General features: G+C 38.7%; 1 protein-coding gene across 1 annotated transcript in view; it reads left to right on the top strand.

The window, feature by feature from the left end:
* Positions 1 to 13714, top strand: part of LOC145490374 (katanin-interacting protein-like) — a 35818-nt gene that overhangs the window by 19911 nt on the left and 2193 nt on the right. The window contains exons 27-49 of the mRNA XM_081469496.1: positions 586 to 657; positions 1107 to 1184; positions 1733 to 1800; positions 2604 to 2766; positions 3274 to 3319; positions 4005 to 4126; positions 4455 to 4555; positions 5171 to 5252; positions 6410 to 6557; positions 6789 to 6883; positions 7420 to 7522; positions 8147 to 8241; positions 8685 to 8724; positions 9218 to 9364; positions 9932 to 10016; positions 10129 to 10179; positions 10517 to 10632; positions 11155 to 11216; positions 11531 to 11696; positions 12545 to 12614; positions 12878 to 12980; positions 13101 to 13168; positions 13403 to 13653. Of these exons, the coding sequence (XP_081325622.1) occupies positions 586 to 657; positions 1107 to 1184; positions 1733 to 1800; positions 2604 to 2766; positions 3274 to 3319; positions 4005 to 4126; positions 4455 to 4555; positions 5171 to 5252; positions 6410 to 6557; positions 6789 to 6883; positions 7420 to 7522; positions 8147 to 8241; positions 8685 to 8724; positions 9218 to 9364; positions 9932 to 10016; positions 10129 to 10179; positions 10517 to 10632; positions 11155 to 11216; positions 11531 to 11696; positions 12545 to 12614; positions 12878 to 12980; positions 13101 to 13168; positions 13403 to 13653 (2332 nt within the window). The remainder of the gene's footprint in view (positions 1 to 585; positions 658 to 1106; positions 1185 to 1732; positions 1801 to 2603; positions 2767 to 3273; positions 3320 to 4004; positions 4127 to 4454; positions 4556 to 5170; positions 5253 to 6409; positions 6558 to 6788; positions 6884 to 7419; positions 7523 to 8146; positions 8242 to 8684; positions 8725 to 9217; positions 9365 to 9931; positions 10017 to 10128; positions 10180 to 10516; positions 10633 to 11154; positions 11217 to 11530; positions 11697 to 12544; positions 12615 to 12877; positions 12981 to 13100; positions 13169 to 13402; positions 13654 to 13714) is intronic.

Raw genomic sequence — 13714 nt, 5'->3', positions numbered from 1 at the left:
CTTTTTTTAGACAGTCCACTATTTACAGATATGAGTATTACCTTAGGAGACAAGAATGTCGTTAAAGATTGGCTTTATCATTTCACCAACAAAGTTGATGAGCAATTTGTTTCTTAACAGGAACAACTGTAAAAATTAATATGTTACCTTACGTCACGATCAAAGAAATTTCAGCCATAACAGGTGTGGAGAGAAATCTGGTTAAGGGGCATTCCTACTCAAGGATGTTGTCTTGCTTGTGGCAGGAGTGTCCACTCAAATGAAGTGCTGTCTTAATTGGTTTGAATTGTCTACAGGAACATTTCTGCATAAGGATCGTGTCCCCATTTGTCTACTTGTGGGAGATATCCTCTTAGGGGAGTTGTTTAATAACAGTACCCTTAGTCCTTTTTTTCAATTGCCAACTGAAAGCACTTCTAAGCCTTGGCGGGTAGGGGTTCTGTTTCTTTTCGAGACTCTTTAGGAGGGACTTAACAGAGAGGTAGATTTACAAAGTCTTTTTGGTGTTTATTTGTTCTTAATAACAAATCTCCGCTTAAAGATTAGAATAAATGCGAATATTTGTTGTGTTTCTTGTGTCCTTAGGTCAAATTCTACACCTAACCTTTCATCTTCACAAACTCTAGAGAGTTCAGAGTTGGGTAATGATTCTGTCAGGTAAGATGGCATTTCTAACCATTTTATTAAAGGGGCTCAGTCTCGATTTGTGCATGTTTAGCCTCAATTTTTCAAATTCGTCGTTTGTAATCCGTGTTAATCTTCTCCATCCTTAGCCATCCTTGTTCCTTTATGGTTTATCATTATCTCTTTGGTGTTTTTCTATCTTATTAAACTGTTATTTTCAGGTTTCCTACCATTTAAAGGTAATTTTGTATGTGGCCAAAATAACTCAAAATACCGTGACTGAGCTCCTTTAAAGTAGTCGTGAAAAGTGATTTTGGTTTTTACATCTATTATTTTCTTCCTAGAAATTTAGTCTGCCTCTAGGGTACTGGTTAATTGGTTGTGTGGCGTGTGACATTCTAACAGCTGTAATATTACATAGTACCTGCTTTACAATTCTTTTTCTGTTATCAATATGTCACAAGATTATTCCTTTTTTTCAGAGGGAATTCAGCTGCTGGCTCGGTGTTACCTAGCAAACCTCCTTGGCTAGAGTCAAGTAAGAAGAAAGACAAACCTGGGTAAGATTTATCATATATAGAATGTACTGTAGGTATCTTCAGTCTAAAGAGAAATCTCCAGGTTATTGTCTCTACGAAATCTTACATTGAGTTAAATAATTGTGTCATCTTTATTAAGGTACCTGTAAATTCATCCTAGTCTATCATATGTCACCACTTCACCCAGGAAGTGCGGTTAGAGCACAGTCCTTGGCAAACGGAGGCCATTGGGTTCCCGTCCTTTCAGGGACTCAGATGTGTTCTTTCCCCCATTCTCCTGACCTAGTGCACATATTTTCACCTTTCTACAAATTTCATGTTCACTTTGGTAGTTCATTCTTTGCAAACATAGTGCTTTTGGTCTTGTTGTGGTTGATGTATTTTGAGTTTGATCCTTTGTGTTGTGTGGGTTGTTACCCACGCAGACATAAAAGCTCTTGACTTACAGTCCTTACAGGTGAGAATGTGAACTAAGAACTAATGCAATCTGCCAGCCTAAATCACATTAAATATCCTGTCACATCAAAAGACTGAAAAGAATTAATTAACATGTTTGCTTGTCTATTCAGTCAGAGTTCATCATCACGTTCATCTTCAAGGTCCAAGTCCAGACCCATTTGGCTTGAGGATGAGTCAGGTGAGTTGATGAAGTGGAAAGCAAAAGGAAACTCTAACGGTTTTGATGGACAATGAAGTTCCATCTGGAGTTGTGTTTCCAGAATTAACCCTTGTGTAAAGTGATGTGGTTAGCGTGAATTGTAACCAGTGGATCAAACCGATAGCATGTTACATGTTTGTGAGCAGTGAGTTTAGACTTGGATAGACATCAACAATATCCATTTTTAAGTTGCATTTGTTTCCAATGCATGCAAGGTTTCACCACGTATGATGTTAATACGATTAAGTGTTAAAAACGATTGTCCATTTGGTGCGCAATAAAAACGATCGTATTCAGATAACCTTGTGACCTTGTGAAATAGGTTTACTGGCTGTAAATAGTACGGCTTCATGGCGGGCAAGAAAGTGGAGAAAAGAGGTGGATTATAATTATTGTGTGCAAGGTGTTGTAAGGGTCCTACGTACACAGATGGTGTTCTACGTCATCAATTTTCGATTTGCCCCAGTCTCACACAGAATATTGAACCCACTTTTGAAGTCAATCAAAAGTGCGTCAATGATTAGCGCACCTTGGATGAGTTTAGAAAGCAAATATTCCTTGTTCTTCTCTTGAAGTCATGATTATTTTTACTGTTTGGATGCAATAAGCTGGGTTAAAAAATCATTTCAAAGGCACTCAAAAAGATTTAAAAATAAAGATTATTTCTTCGCTTGAAAATGATTCCGAGATGATATCGCGACCTCGCTAATTTTAATTCTTAAATGTTTATTTAAAACTACAATGATTAGAATTTGAAATGTGCAAAGATCTTTTTTTCATAGTTGTTAATCAAGGAAGAAGTAACAGTCTGACAGATGTACAGCAGTCATCAGAGGAGCTGTTTAGGGATGACAAGCCTCGATCAAGACCATCAAGTGGACGGAGGTCCAGTATTCCTGCTGCTAACAATAAACCTGATCCATGTCTTGGTGAACTGGTCAGCAAGTAAGTTGAAAAATAATTAAAAGGGAGCAGACTTTCCATCCGTTTGAGAAGTCATAACGGTTAACAAATCATAACAGAACCCCCATAGTCATACCAGGTGTGTTGTTTGTAAGACTTTTCACCAGGGTGAATAATCAAATGGCTAATCATCTCAATGCAAATAGCATAATGGATCATTTAGAAGGTATAGTAAACATGCAACTGATTGGAAATGTAGTCTGCTTTGCTGCCATTCTTGTAGATTATCGCTGCTGGAGAGGAGCTCGAGAAACTGTGTAATATTTCTTACCTTTATATTCAGCTTCTAACTAAATGCTTAATTAAACTTGAGAAAAATTTATATCCATGACAGAAACTGCATTTCTCGTAGGGTTAAAATAAGCTCCCACGTATGGTTTCAGTATATAACTTTTTCAAGTCAATAAACCACTTTCAATAATTAATAGTAACGTACCACATTATACCTTAGTAGGCGATATATCAAATGTTCTCATTCCTTATATACAGTAATGAATCTCTACCCACATGTCTGGATGGTACAGCTAGTCAGTCAGTGAGTATTATCAGACTGTTTACTGTACTTCTTTATTTCTTACAGATTTGGTTTGTGCCCTTATCATGTTGCAAACTTTTCAGACTTATTAACTCGGGCAAAGATGACTTGTAGTAGGCTAAGCCTTACATGAAGTTTATAATTATGCAGGAGGTGCGGGGACTTGTTGGTTGCACTCTTGTTATCTGCATCAAGTTGTCTGAAATTAAGCTCTGCCCGGGGTCATTGTGTTGTATTCTTTGCGAGGCACTACTATGGAAGCACGGTCTCTCTTCACCCATGAGTATAATTGGTTGTGAATGTACTTTGAGGTTAACCTAAGTACTGGGGGAAGGGGGAGTGATGGGGGGGGGGGGGGTATGTATCCTGTGATGTACTAGCATCCCATCCAGGGGGAATAAGAAATTATCCTAGTAATTTCATGTTCCAGAAACCAAGGTAAGCACTTGCAAGGTGATTATTGTTGTTTATTTATAACAGGGGTTTCTTTAAGGTTCAAGCAAGAGGAGAATTGAATTCCATAGGCTGGCAATACGATTTGAACTCAACTTCGTAACTAGGATAAATTTTGTCAAGATGTTCAAACGAGTAAGGGAAGATTTTCCCTACATGAGGTGAATTTGCCCGGGCCCAGCGCTTAATAAAACCCCTGCAAGTTAGAAATGCTATGGTTACTTCTACCCAGGAAGGAAAAGGTCACAGTGGTTCAGGGAGAAGAAAAGACGAAGATAAGGATGTCAATGAACCAGTCACAGAAGAATCAAAGACACCTCATGATGCCAAGACAGCTCGAACAACGTGGAGAAGGTAGAACACGAATAACATTATTTAAAAATCGCATGGATTAGGGATCAGGTTAAAGTTAAGTTGAATAGAATTCAAACTATCGTACTTACTAGACCATCAGAGGCCATGTGCTCTCATCGACATAAATGCATTTCAATCATGCATTCTCCATGAAGAAAATCGTGTTTAAATTTTACAGAGAGCTTTTCTCAGGGAGATTTTGATCGTTCTTCAGACAGATGATGTGAACTCTTGAATACTTTCAGCTGATTTGACCATGCGCTGATGATACATGTACTCGTTAACTGCTTGACTGATACTTTGGACTTTTCGCATTTTTCTCTCACAGGCAGCAGAATTTGAGTTTGGAAGAATCCTGGAGTTTGTTGTCATTATTTGAGAAGTCGCATAGAGGTCGGATTACAAAGGACATTGATCTAGAAAATCATGGTGAGTCAGTACTCCAGGCACGGTGGACCAGTAGTAAGTAGTTTCTGCATTTCCTTAGACTCTGGTTCAGTAGGTTGTGTTTCGTAACAAAGCATATTGCTGTCATTGGTAGTACCCTCCAACAGCCGTGTGTGTAAGGGTGTAGTCAAACCTGACAAAATGCTAGGCTGGGGTGTGAGGGGGGGAGGGAGGGGGGCTTACACAGTGAATAGGGTAATTTAATTGCGTGCTGTTTCTGGTCATTGTAACTTCAGACATCTTGCATACACAAGTTGTGCTGAAAAGTTGCCCTAACTTGTTTCTGCCTATGCAAGAAAAGGGCGTTCTAAGTGACGCAAAACCACATTCTTATCCGATCTCGATGCAAGAACGCTTCGTAGTCTTCCATGTTTCATGGGTAAATGAATGCTGTTAGTCACATCTACATTTTGTAACTCAAGAAAGGCGTGTGTCAGGACAGTATGACCACTCTCCACTTATGTTTTTTGATATAATCCCGTAAGCTGACATTCATTTAAGTGTTCCACCTGCCTTCCGCCGTAGCATAGAAATGTCTTCTTTTATTTGACAACTAAACTGAATCGTTCTGCTCACTCAGCATTATTTTCCTTTCAGGCGATGCTCTCGATGAGTTACTTTCCAAAAAAGACGAAACCTTAGAGCCAATAGGAGAACAGACAAGGGAGATGGACGAAAGGTACATCAATATTTAACTGTGAAATGCCGTCCAAAAGTTTGAATATTTTCCGAATCTTTAAAACGATCCAAAATGGCATTAAATGGCACCTTGAAAAAAGAGTTCTGATTTCTAAGCTGCGATGCAGATTGGAAAGGGCTTAGGCTGTCCAGAGTAGAAGAGTATACTGAAGTGAACACCGATTCTGAGGATCACTTTGCAAATCTAGATTAGCTTTACAGTGTATTATAGGGTGGTTTGTAGACGAAGTTGTTTTATTCATATTCTTGTTGACTTAATTTCAAACGTCATACAGTGGAAGCTGTCTTGGCTGAGACTCTCGTAATCGGACAGCTCTACGTAAGACAGCCTTCACAATATCCCGTTTAAACTCCAATACAAACTCTGTATTTATTCATTTCCGTGAGCGGACATTCCCGTCAGCAGCCGCGAACACTTGGAGGGCTTACGATCTAGATTTTTCCTTTGTTTTTAAGCTCCCGTAAGTGGACACCCCAAAGGAAATCCCATGTATATCGCATAGTATCGAAATTAAAACTGCAGTTAGAATCTGTATACAGTTATCGCCATTATCAAAAACTTAACAAATTGACGTCAGTCTTTCATGCGTCTGTCCTGTTATTCATCATGAATTTCGTCACAACATTGCCAAAGTAGCTGTTTTTTTACGATAACAAATTGTCAAATTGTCTGCTCTCGCTCTTTGACGCATCGCATAAATTATAAATTCACGTGTCTGTCCACTTATTGACGATGAAAATTAGCCAATGAGTGCACGAGAATTTCTGCAGTTATCGTACAAAAATCACTTGAAACTGTGGTACTTTTTGCATTTCCAGTGTTTATTGTTAGCTGGGCAAGCTCCTGTAAGCGGCCATATACACCTTACAACTCTAGTGGCCGCTTATGAGGACTATTCTCGTAAGCGGCCAGCTACAGTTACAGACACCTTTCTCGCGTTCGAGGGTGCCGCTTACGAGAGCTTCCACTGTATTCAGTGTTGCATTGTCATTGTCACGAAAGTAAGAAATTTTTGGGTGTTTACAACATGTTAGGGAAACTAGAACACAAAATGCTTTTGTCAAGCTGAGACGCTTAATGTGAACTTTTTTCATCTCATACTTTGCGTGAACGTGGCATTCGTCTTATTTTCTCAGCACTTTGATTGAATTGGAAATCCCAATACTTCCCAAAGGACAGCAGTTAGTTATAAACATCAGGAATACCTGGGGAGACAGGCATTATGTTGGGCTTAATGGAATCGAAGTGTTCACTGACTGTGGAAAGCCTGCAGAAATTGCAGAGGTTAGTATATAGTAGACAAGGTAATGCGTCTACCAAATTAATTTTCTCTAGCCTCAAGTTCAAGAAAGGAATTCTCCCTATAATCTCTTTACATTTCTTTTGATATGGGTCGTAAGAATTTCGTGGCTCATCAAGAAACATGGCTGACCAAATGATCTTCATTCTCCCTCTCTGTCTACTTCACAGTTCTCTCATATTGTGACGAGTAAGGATTATCTTTATTTCTCCTAGATCACTGCAGATCCTCCAGACATCAACATCCTTCCAGAATATGGCAATGATCCCAGAGTAGTGACAAACCTCATCGATGGAGTTTATCGCACCAGGTATAAAACTCGGCAAATAGTACTGGAAAAAGCCAAATGCAAATGTTACTGGATATATGAATGTTCCCGTCAGAAAGCAAAGGATTATTGCTAGTTGTAAAATTTTCGTAAATTTTGCTTGGATCACCTTAGTTTACCAGATTAAGACATTTTCAGCGGAATGAACGGTACTCTTCCACAAATCCAAGGTGGAGTTTCTGGTACAAATTCTCTAGAAACCGAGCTTTCAAGCCGACAAGGTCTTGCTGCTTTCAGATTTCCATTCATTTTGGAAAATTGATTCACAGTCCAGGTGTATATTAACTGAAAAGACGTCATTAAATTTTCTATTTTCTTGCCAGATATCTAAACGTAACAGAATTTGACTGTTTCAGGAATGACATTTTCAGAAATTATTTAACTTTGTATCGGCTTTTAAAACAACAATGTACTTTGCGCTACGATTGCACCATTTTGAAGATAACCGAAGAAACAGCGAATATACAAGTTTTCTCTTCCTTTTTGTTGATTCTTTGTTTGTTTGGTTTGTTAATCAGGGATGATATGCACCTGTGGTTAGCTCCGTTTACTCCAGGAAGCAAACACACTATCACTATCAAATTTGTGGACAGTTTAAGAATCGCCATGATAAGAATATGGGTAAGCTATTGACAGTATTATTTTGATCTATTGGCCCTGAAATCACATGCACAAATATTGGTGTACTTAGTTTTACTTATGAATAAGCTAACGATTTTTCAACATTCCTTTCCTTTACATTTGCAGTAACTTAAACGTCTTAATATCACAGGAAGGGACTTGTTATCATAAGGACTAGCACGTAACTTAAGCTATGCTTTTCTAGCGCTATACAGACACAAAATAAAGGGTCGCCATTAGTTAGTTTCTAAACGATCAGAAAGTTTTGGTCACGTATTTTTGTGGGATCATGAAAGTATTTGAGACAACTTGACTTATAAGTGTGGACACTATTATTTTTTGTACAGTACATGTATGTTTAAGTAACCAAATGTCATAACCTACAGTCGAAACCCGCTATGTAGAACTCTTAAGGTTAACGAAAACTAGTTCGAGAGGTCGGGGGTTCGAGAGGGCTGATAGTAAGTGACTGAAAAAGTGTATCCAGGGACAATGATTTGCGTTCGAGATAGCTGGAAGTTCGAGACAACCGAGTTCGAAATAGCAATGTTCTTCTGTCCTTGGTTATAAGTCTACCATGAATACTCTGCTGGGTGTCAATGAATTCATTTCTGTTTTCCTCAGAATTACAACAAATCAAGGATCCATTCCTTCAGAGGAGTGCGACTGGTTGATATCACACTGGATGATAACCTGATATTTCAAGGAGAAATTGCACGGTATTGTCTGTCCATCCGTGGTTTTGGAAGATCTTTGTTTTCATGTCACTTTGCAGTTGTCTTTGTTTTGTATCATGATGTGGATAACTCAAAATTACAATAAATAGTTTTCTGCACACAGCAGCGACCTGATGCTATGTCAAACCCGATTTTAAAACATCTCACAAACGGGAACTTAAGACAGCTTTCTCTGGGAGTTACTTTACACTATTACTGACTGTCATATTTCTCTTATCATGTTATATTCAGTCAGGTGGTCACCGTTCACTTGCACTGTTGATGTGCAAGGGTTTTCCTAACCTGGGATTGGGCGGGGTTTTTTCGGCGAATGGGGGAAGGGCTGTGAAAAAAAACCCTGATCACAGGTCAGGGTTCTCCTGTTTAAAAAAGAAAATGAGGAAAACAGTTTTTGTAACTTGGCTCTTTTTTTCGAAATCTTGCAGGGCAAGTGGTATCCTTGGAGCAGATGATCCCTTTGGTGATGTAAGTAAATCAATTAGTTTATTCAGTGTGTTTCTTTTTCGACGTTTTTCTGTGTTTGCGTTTGCGAAGCTTTTTCATTTGTCCAAGGAAGACAACTTCAGCCAATCACAGCAAAGTTGTCGCTAACATGCGACCAATCAAAGAAAAGACTTTGACTCAAGCGACTTTTCCCGCTTTTTTCACTGGTCGCCTGGACTACGATTTCTTATTGGTTTCTCAGTAATTGATCGGTCTTACTGTACTGTGAACAGTGAAAATTATTTTCTTGTCAGTGAAAAATAAGAAATTTTTTGTATTGTTCACGGTTCCATGTTCCGGTTCTTCCTGCCGTGACAAGAACCTCTTTATTGAATCGCAATTTTTTTTAGTTTTGTTGCGTTTTCGATTTTTCACAACATATAACAGGAATTGAAAATATTTATCAACAGTAAAACATGTTTTCAAACTCATTTGTAAAATTTCATGGAGTTTTTTTCTAATGTATTTTTTAAAGACCATTTTGTTCACGATGGATGAAGAGATTTTGGAAGCCATGGCTCAGTATGATCAGACGTATGATGGAGACGAGGAGGATGAAGATGAACTGTTACGGAGTTGTTACTTTGAACGTCCATCCACAGCTGATCTGGGAGAGGAAGGAGTGAGTAGAACACAATAAGTCACCTCACATCTTCAGTATTTTAATACTATGCCTCTAAAAAGGTAAATGCTACCGTTATTTATTATTTTTTTTTTTGGCATTTTTTTGACGAGGTATTTCCCTGGAAATAACTTACCAAAAACTGTTCATAAGTGGGGCCCCTTCCCCGTCCTTAAGGTATAGGCGAGTAGGCTTTTCAACAGACCAGTTTCGATACATTAAAATTCAACCTCAGTACGAGGCTCTGGTCAATAAACCCCACAAACTCTGTAGTTATTCCCCAGAGCCTTGTACTGAGGTCTATTGTTTTAGGCTGAATTTTAATATATCGAAACTGGTCTAAAGCTTTTTACCGTAGTACTTGTTTTGTATTTTTTGTCATTATGTTAGGAGTATTTTTCATGATAAGTGACCATTTATCAACCAATGATAATAAGCCCATCTGATAGTCCCCCTTCCAAACCCCTAATAATAACAAGACTCTCAGTAAAAACAACCTTGGGGCGTGTTATTAGAATTAATGCCAGTTTTTGCAGATTTAAACATGTCTTTCTTGCACTTGAAAAGGGAAGTGGAGATCGGCCTTTTACATCTGCCAAACAGCACGCGAGGAAATCAAAACCAATTCCAGAACATAGTCAAGTGTCTGAAGGTTGGTGATTTTTTTGTCCTTTTTGTTTGATCTATGTAATTAACTCTGTTAATTATGCAAAAGATTTATTTATCTAAGTTAATTATGCAATTTTGTTGACTGTGCTTTTTAGAACTTACAGAAGATACTACACCAAGTTCCACACACTATGTTGAAGGCAAGGGTAGGTGCTGTTAGAGAGTAAACCAGTAAGCATTGTAGTGGATAATTAATTACAGTTATAAGTGACAGTGTAGAGGAAAGATAAAAAAAAAAATTCTGTTCCTTAAAAAATGAATGAAGGCAATTTATTTCAACGCTTCTTTACCATTATTTAAATTGAATATTGCTTGGTTACTTTCCTGTTTGCTCGCTTTCTTTATCCGGGGCTGGAAAATTAATAACAGATATTACCTCTTTTGAGTAGGAATAAATTTACGTTATAAAGCCAAGATGTCCCAAACGCATGTACTTTTGTCAAATGGGATGAATTTTGTTTGTTTTGTTATTATATTCTTTAGTTCTTCAGTTGAATTTTGTGTCAACCTGGGGAGATCCGTATTACATGGGACTTACAGGGCTTGAACTGCTAGGAGCAAATCAGGAAGCCATTCCTCTGTCGTATAACATGTTAAAGGTAAGACCAGAGGTTTGTGTATGTCAGATTGTTGTACAACAGGAGCAGGGTTGGCGCAGTGGTGAGAGCGCTCGCCTCCCACCAACGTGTACTGAGCTTGATTTTGGCCTGGTGCTATTTGTGGTTTGAGTTTGTTGTTGGTTCTGGTCCTTGCTCTGAGGTTTTTTTCTGGGTTCCCCGGTTTTCCTCCCTCCCGAAAATCCAACATTTCGAAATTCCAATTCGACGTGGTTGGAGGGCCCGGATAATAGAACACTGCGGACTTGATGTTATTGAGTATAACAGACTGACGTAGAATCAATACCTGTACAGTATTCGCCTGCGTCACGCCATACCTGACGTCATCATTAAGTCACATGACCTGGACTGGTTAACTGTTCATCAATTAAGACATGTGATGAATCTAGAAACTTTTTGCCAAAAAACTAAGGAAACTAGGCCGTCGACTGTTCTTTATTAAGTATTGAGTTCGTTTCCTGTAATCAGTGTTTGTAATTTTATATTATCCTTGATTTTAAAAAGGCATGTCCAAAAGATCTCAATGACCTTCCAGAGTACGAAGATGACGATAGAACACTTGATAAGTAAGTAGTTGATTAAACACTGTGTATTGCTGAGTACAAGAGAATCAACTGTCTGTGCTGAGCGATGTTGGTTTGCTGTGTATTTTAGTGGGGGATATACCTTCCTGCAAAGTGGTGTAAAGGGATAAAAGGCTATTTGTTTATCACACAAAGGTGCTTTAGATGATATAAATGTAACACCCAAAGCATTTCTGATTGCTACTAACAAATTATATAATTGCAAAACCGTTTTATCTCACACCGTTTACAAATACACAAATTCTCTCCAGTTACTTCAGTGTTTTTTGTTTATTCTATTTTTCTTTTTTCAACAGAGTTATCAATGGAACAAACGTTACAATGAGTGATGAACACATGTGGCTGATACCATTCACTGAAGGACAGGATCATCTACTTACAATAGACTTGGGACGCACCACCCCCCTGGTGGGGATTAGAGTTTGGAACTATAACAAGTCCACAGATGATTCTTTCAGAGGGGTAAGTGAAATATAATCCCAGGGGGTTTGGGGCTTAATATTAGGGCCCCGTCCACAGTAAGCCGGAGAAATTTTAAAAGAGCATTTTTACGTTTTCATTCTGAAAACGAATCAAATGTTTTCCGTCCACACTATGCTGAAGGAATTTGAAAAGGAAAACTTGGGTAGGAGAATCACATGATTATCGAAATGTCATCGTTTTCGAAAAGCTCTGTTTTCAAAATGTTTTCCTCCACAGTAAAACTCAAAGCCAGCTTTTTCAAACTCCTCCGGTTTGAAGAGCGTTTTTGAAAAGCTCCGTTTTCGTGACAGATTAGTGTGGATGGTAGGCCCAGCCGGAGAAATAAAGCTGCGTTTGCAAATTTCTCCGGCGTAGTGCATGTGGACGGCGCCTACAGTTACAGGCTTATTTCAAGACAGAAATTGGCGCTACCTAAAGAAAGATGGAGACGATCGTTCAATGTTTATTTCTGTTTAGGGACATGCTTCCACAAAAGGGTAAGAATGAACGATAAACGTTGTAGACGGGTAATTCTCAAACATAGTTTCCTCAAACTGATTGTTGCTCTCTTCATAAAATGTCCTGACTTTCCATAATAAGAAGTATGGGTAGGAGATTAACAGGAAGAGGAGACTGTTAGAGAGAGGTTCTTTACAGAGCCTATAAAGAATTCTAATTCAGTAGACATTTTGTGATGGCCGCGTGTGGCAGATAAGGCAAATCAAGTTTTCTGCGGTACTAAGTGATAATGACCTGTCTCGTGTTTAAACTGCAGTTTACTACATGAACTTATAATCGTGTGATCACAGCTGTATCATATAGTCAATAGATATGATTTCTATAACCAGGTCAAACAAGTTCACATCAAACTAGATGAGAGGGTTATATCACCGCCTGAAGGATTCCTGCTAAGAAAAGGTGACTGATTCCTATCTTGATTTACATGAAGTTCCCAGTGTAAGGAGGCAAGCTTTGTGTCAGACATTTTTCTGCTAGCTTCTGACCTAGTAGTACTTAGGCTTGTTCCTCAACATTACAGTGTAACAACTGGTCAAACCGGGTGCGTGCGCTTTCCTTCAGTTTTTCCATGTTATTGTAGTATATGGGTTCACCTCGTAAATTCCTTAGGCGTCCTCTTATCTGTCTGCAGTAAGTTTATGATGTTATAAATTTTGTTTTAGGTCCAGGTAATGTTCATTTTGATTACGGGCAGGATGTGCACTTTATTAAACCGTCAAGACAGTATCCGTCACAGACTGGCATGGCCAGGGATGCAGAACGCAGGTTGGTCATCTTCCAAATCTAGGATTAGCTCATACAGGATAGACCAAGTCTAACAGGTAGTTCCTGCCAGTCTAGAACGATTTTCGTTGACTGATTTGCTATCGTTCCATTGTTCAACAGGTCTGAGAGTAGAATAAACTTGAAGAAGCTTATGCCAGACTACGAACCAACCCTAATGCCATGTGGCTGTATCCTTTACAGAACTTAGACTGATGCCTTAACTTTGAAGGTAACTTTCCACTGGCAGTCATCCGTTCACGCTGTATGTACGGATATATAAACATACATTTTTCTGTGCGGTACTCATCCATGCTCCTAACATTATTTAGACGTGAAATCGCTCCCATTATAAACTAGTTTATGGGTAGAAGTTACAAGTTAACAACCTTTTGCGAATCATTTCCCCTTAACGTGTTTTTCAGTCGTGTTTCAGTTTCAGCTGTTCTCCACATGGGGCGATCCATATTACATTGGAATGAATGGCTTAGAATTCTACGATGAGAATGGCTACAGAATACGTTTGACAGAGAACAACATTACGGCTTATCCCCACAGTGTGAATGTGTTAGAAGGCGTGTCAGATGATATCAGAACTCCAGACAAACTTACTGACGGTGTTAATGACACTAATGATGGCTGCCACATGTGGTTGGCTCCCATCTTGCCCGGAATGGTAAGTGTTTCACTTGAGCAAAATTATACCTGGTCAATAGGAAAGACGACAATATATTTTT

The sequence above is a fragment of the Orbicella franksi genome, chromosome 6 (genome assembly GCF_964199315.1).
Source record: "Orbicella franksi chromosome 6, jaOrbFran1.1, whole genome shotgun sequence".
NCBI lineage: Eukaryota > Metazoa > Cnidaria > Anthozoa > Scleractinia > Merulinidae > Orbicella > Orbicella franksi.
The sequence above is the reverse complement of the archived record's forward strand: the minus strand, read 5'-3'. Positions and strand labels throughout refer to the sequence as shown.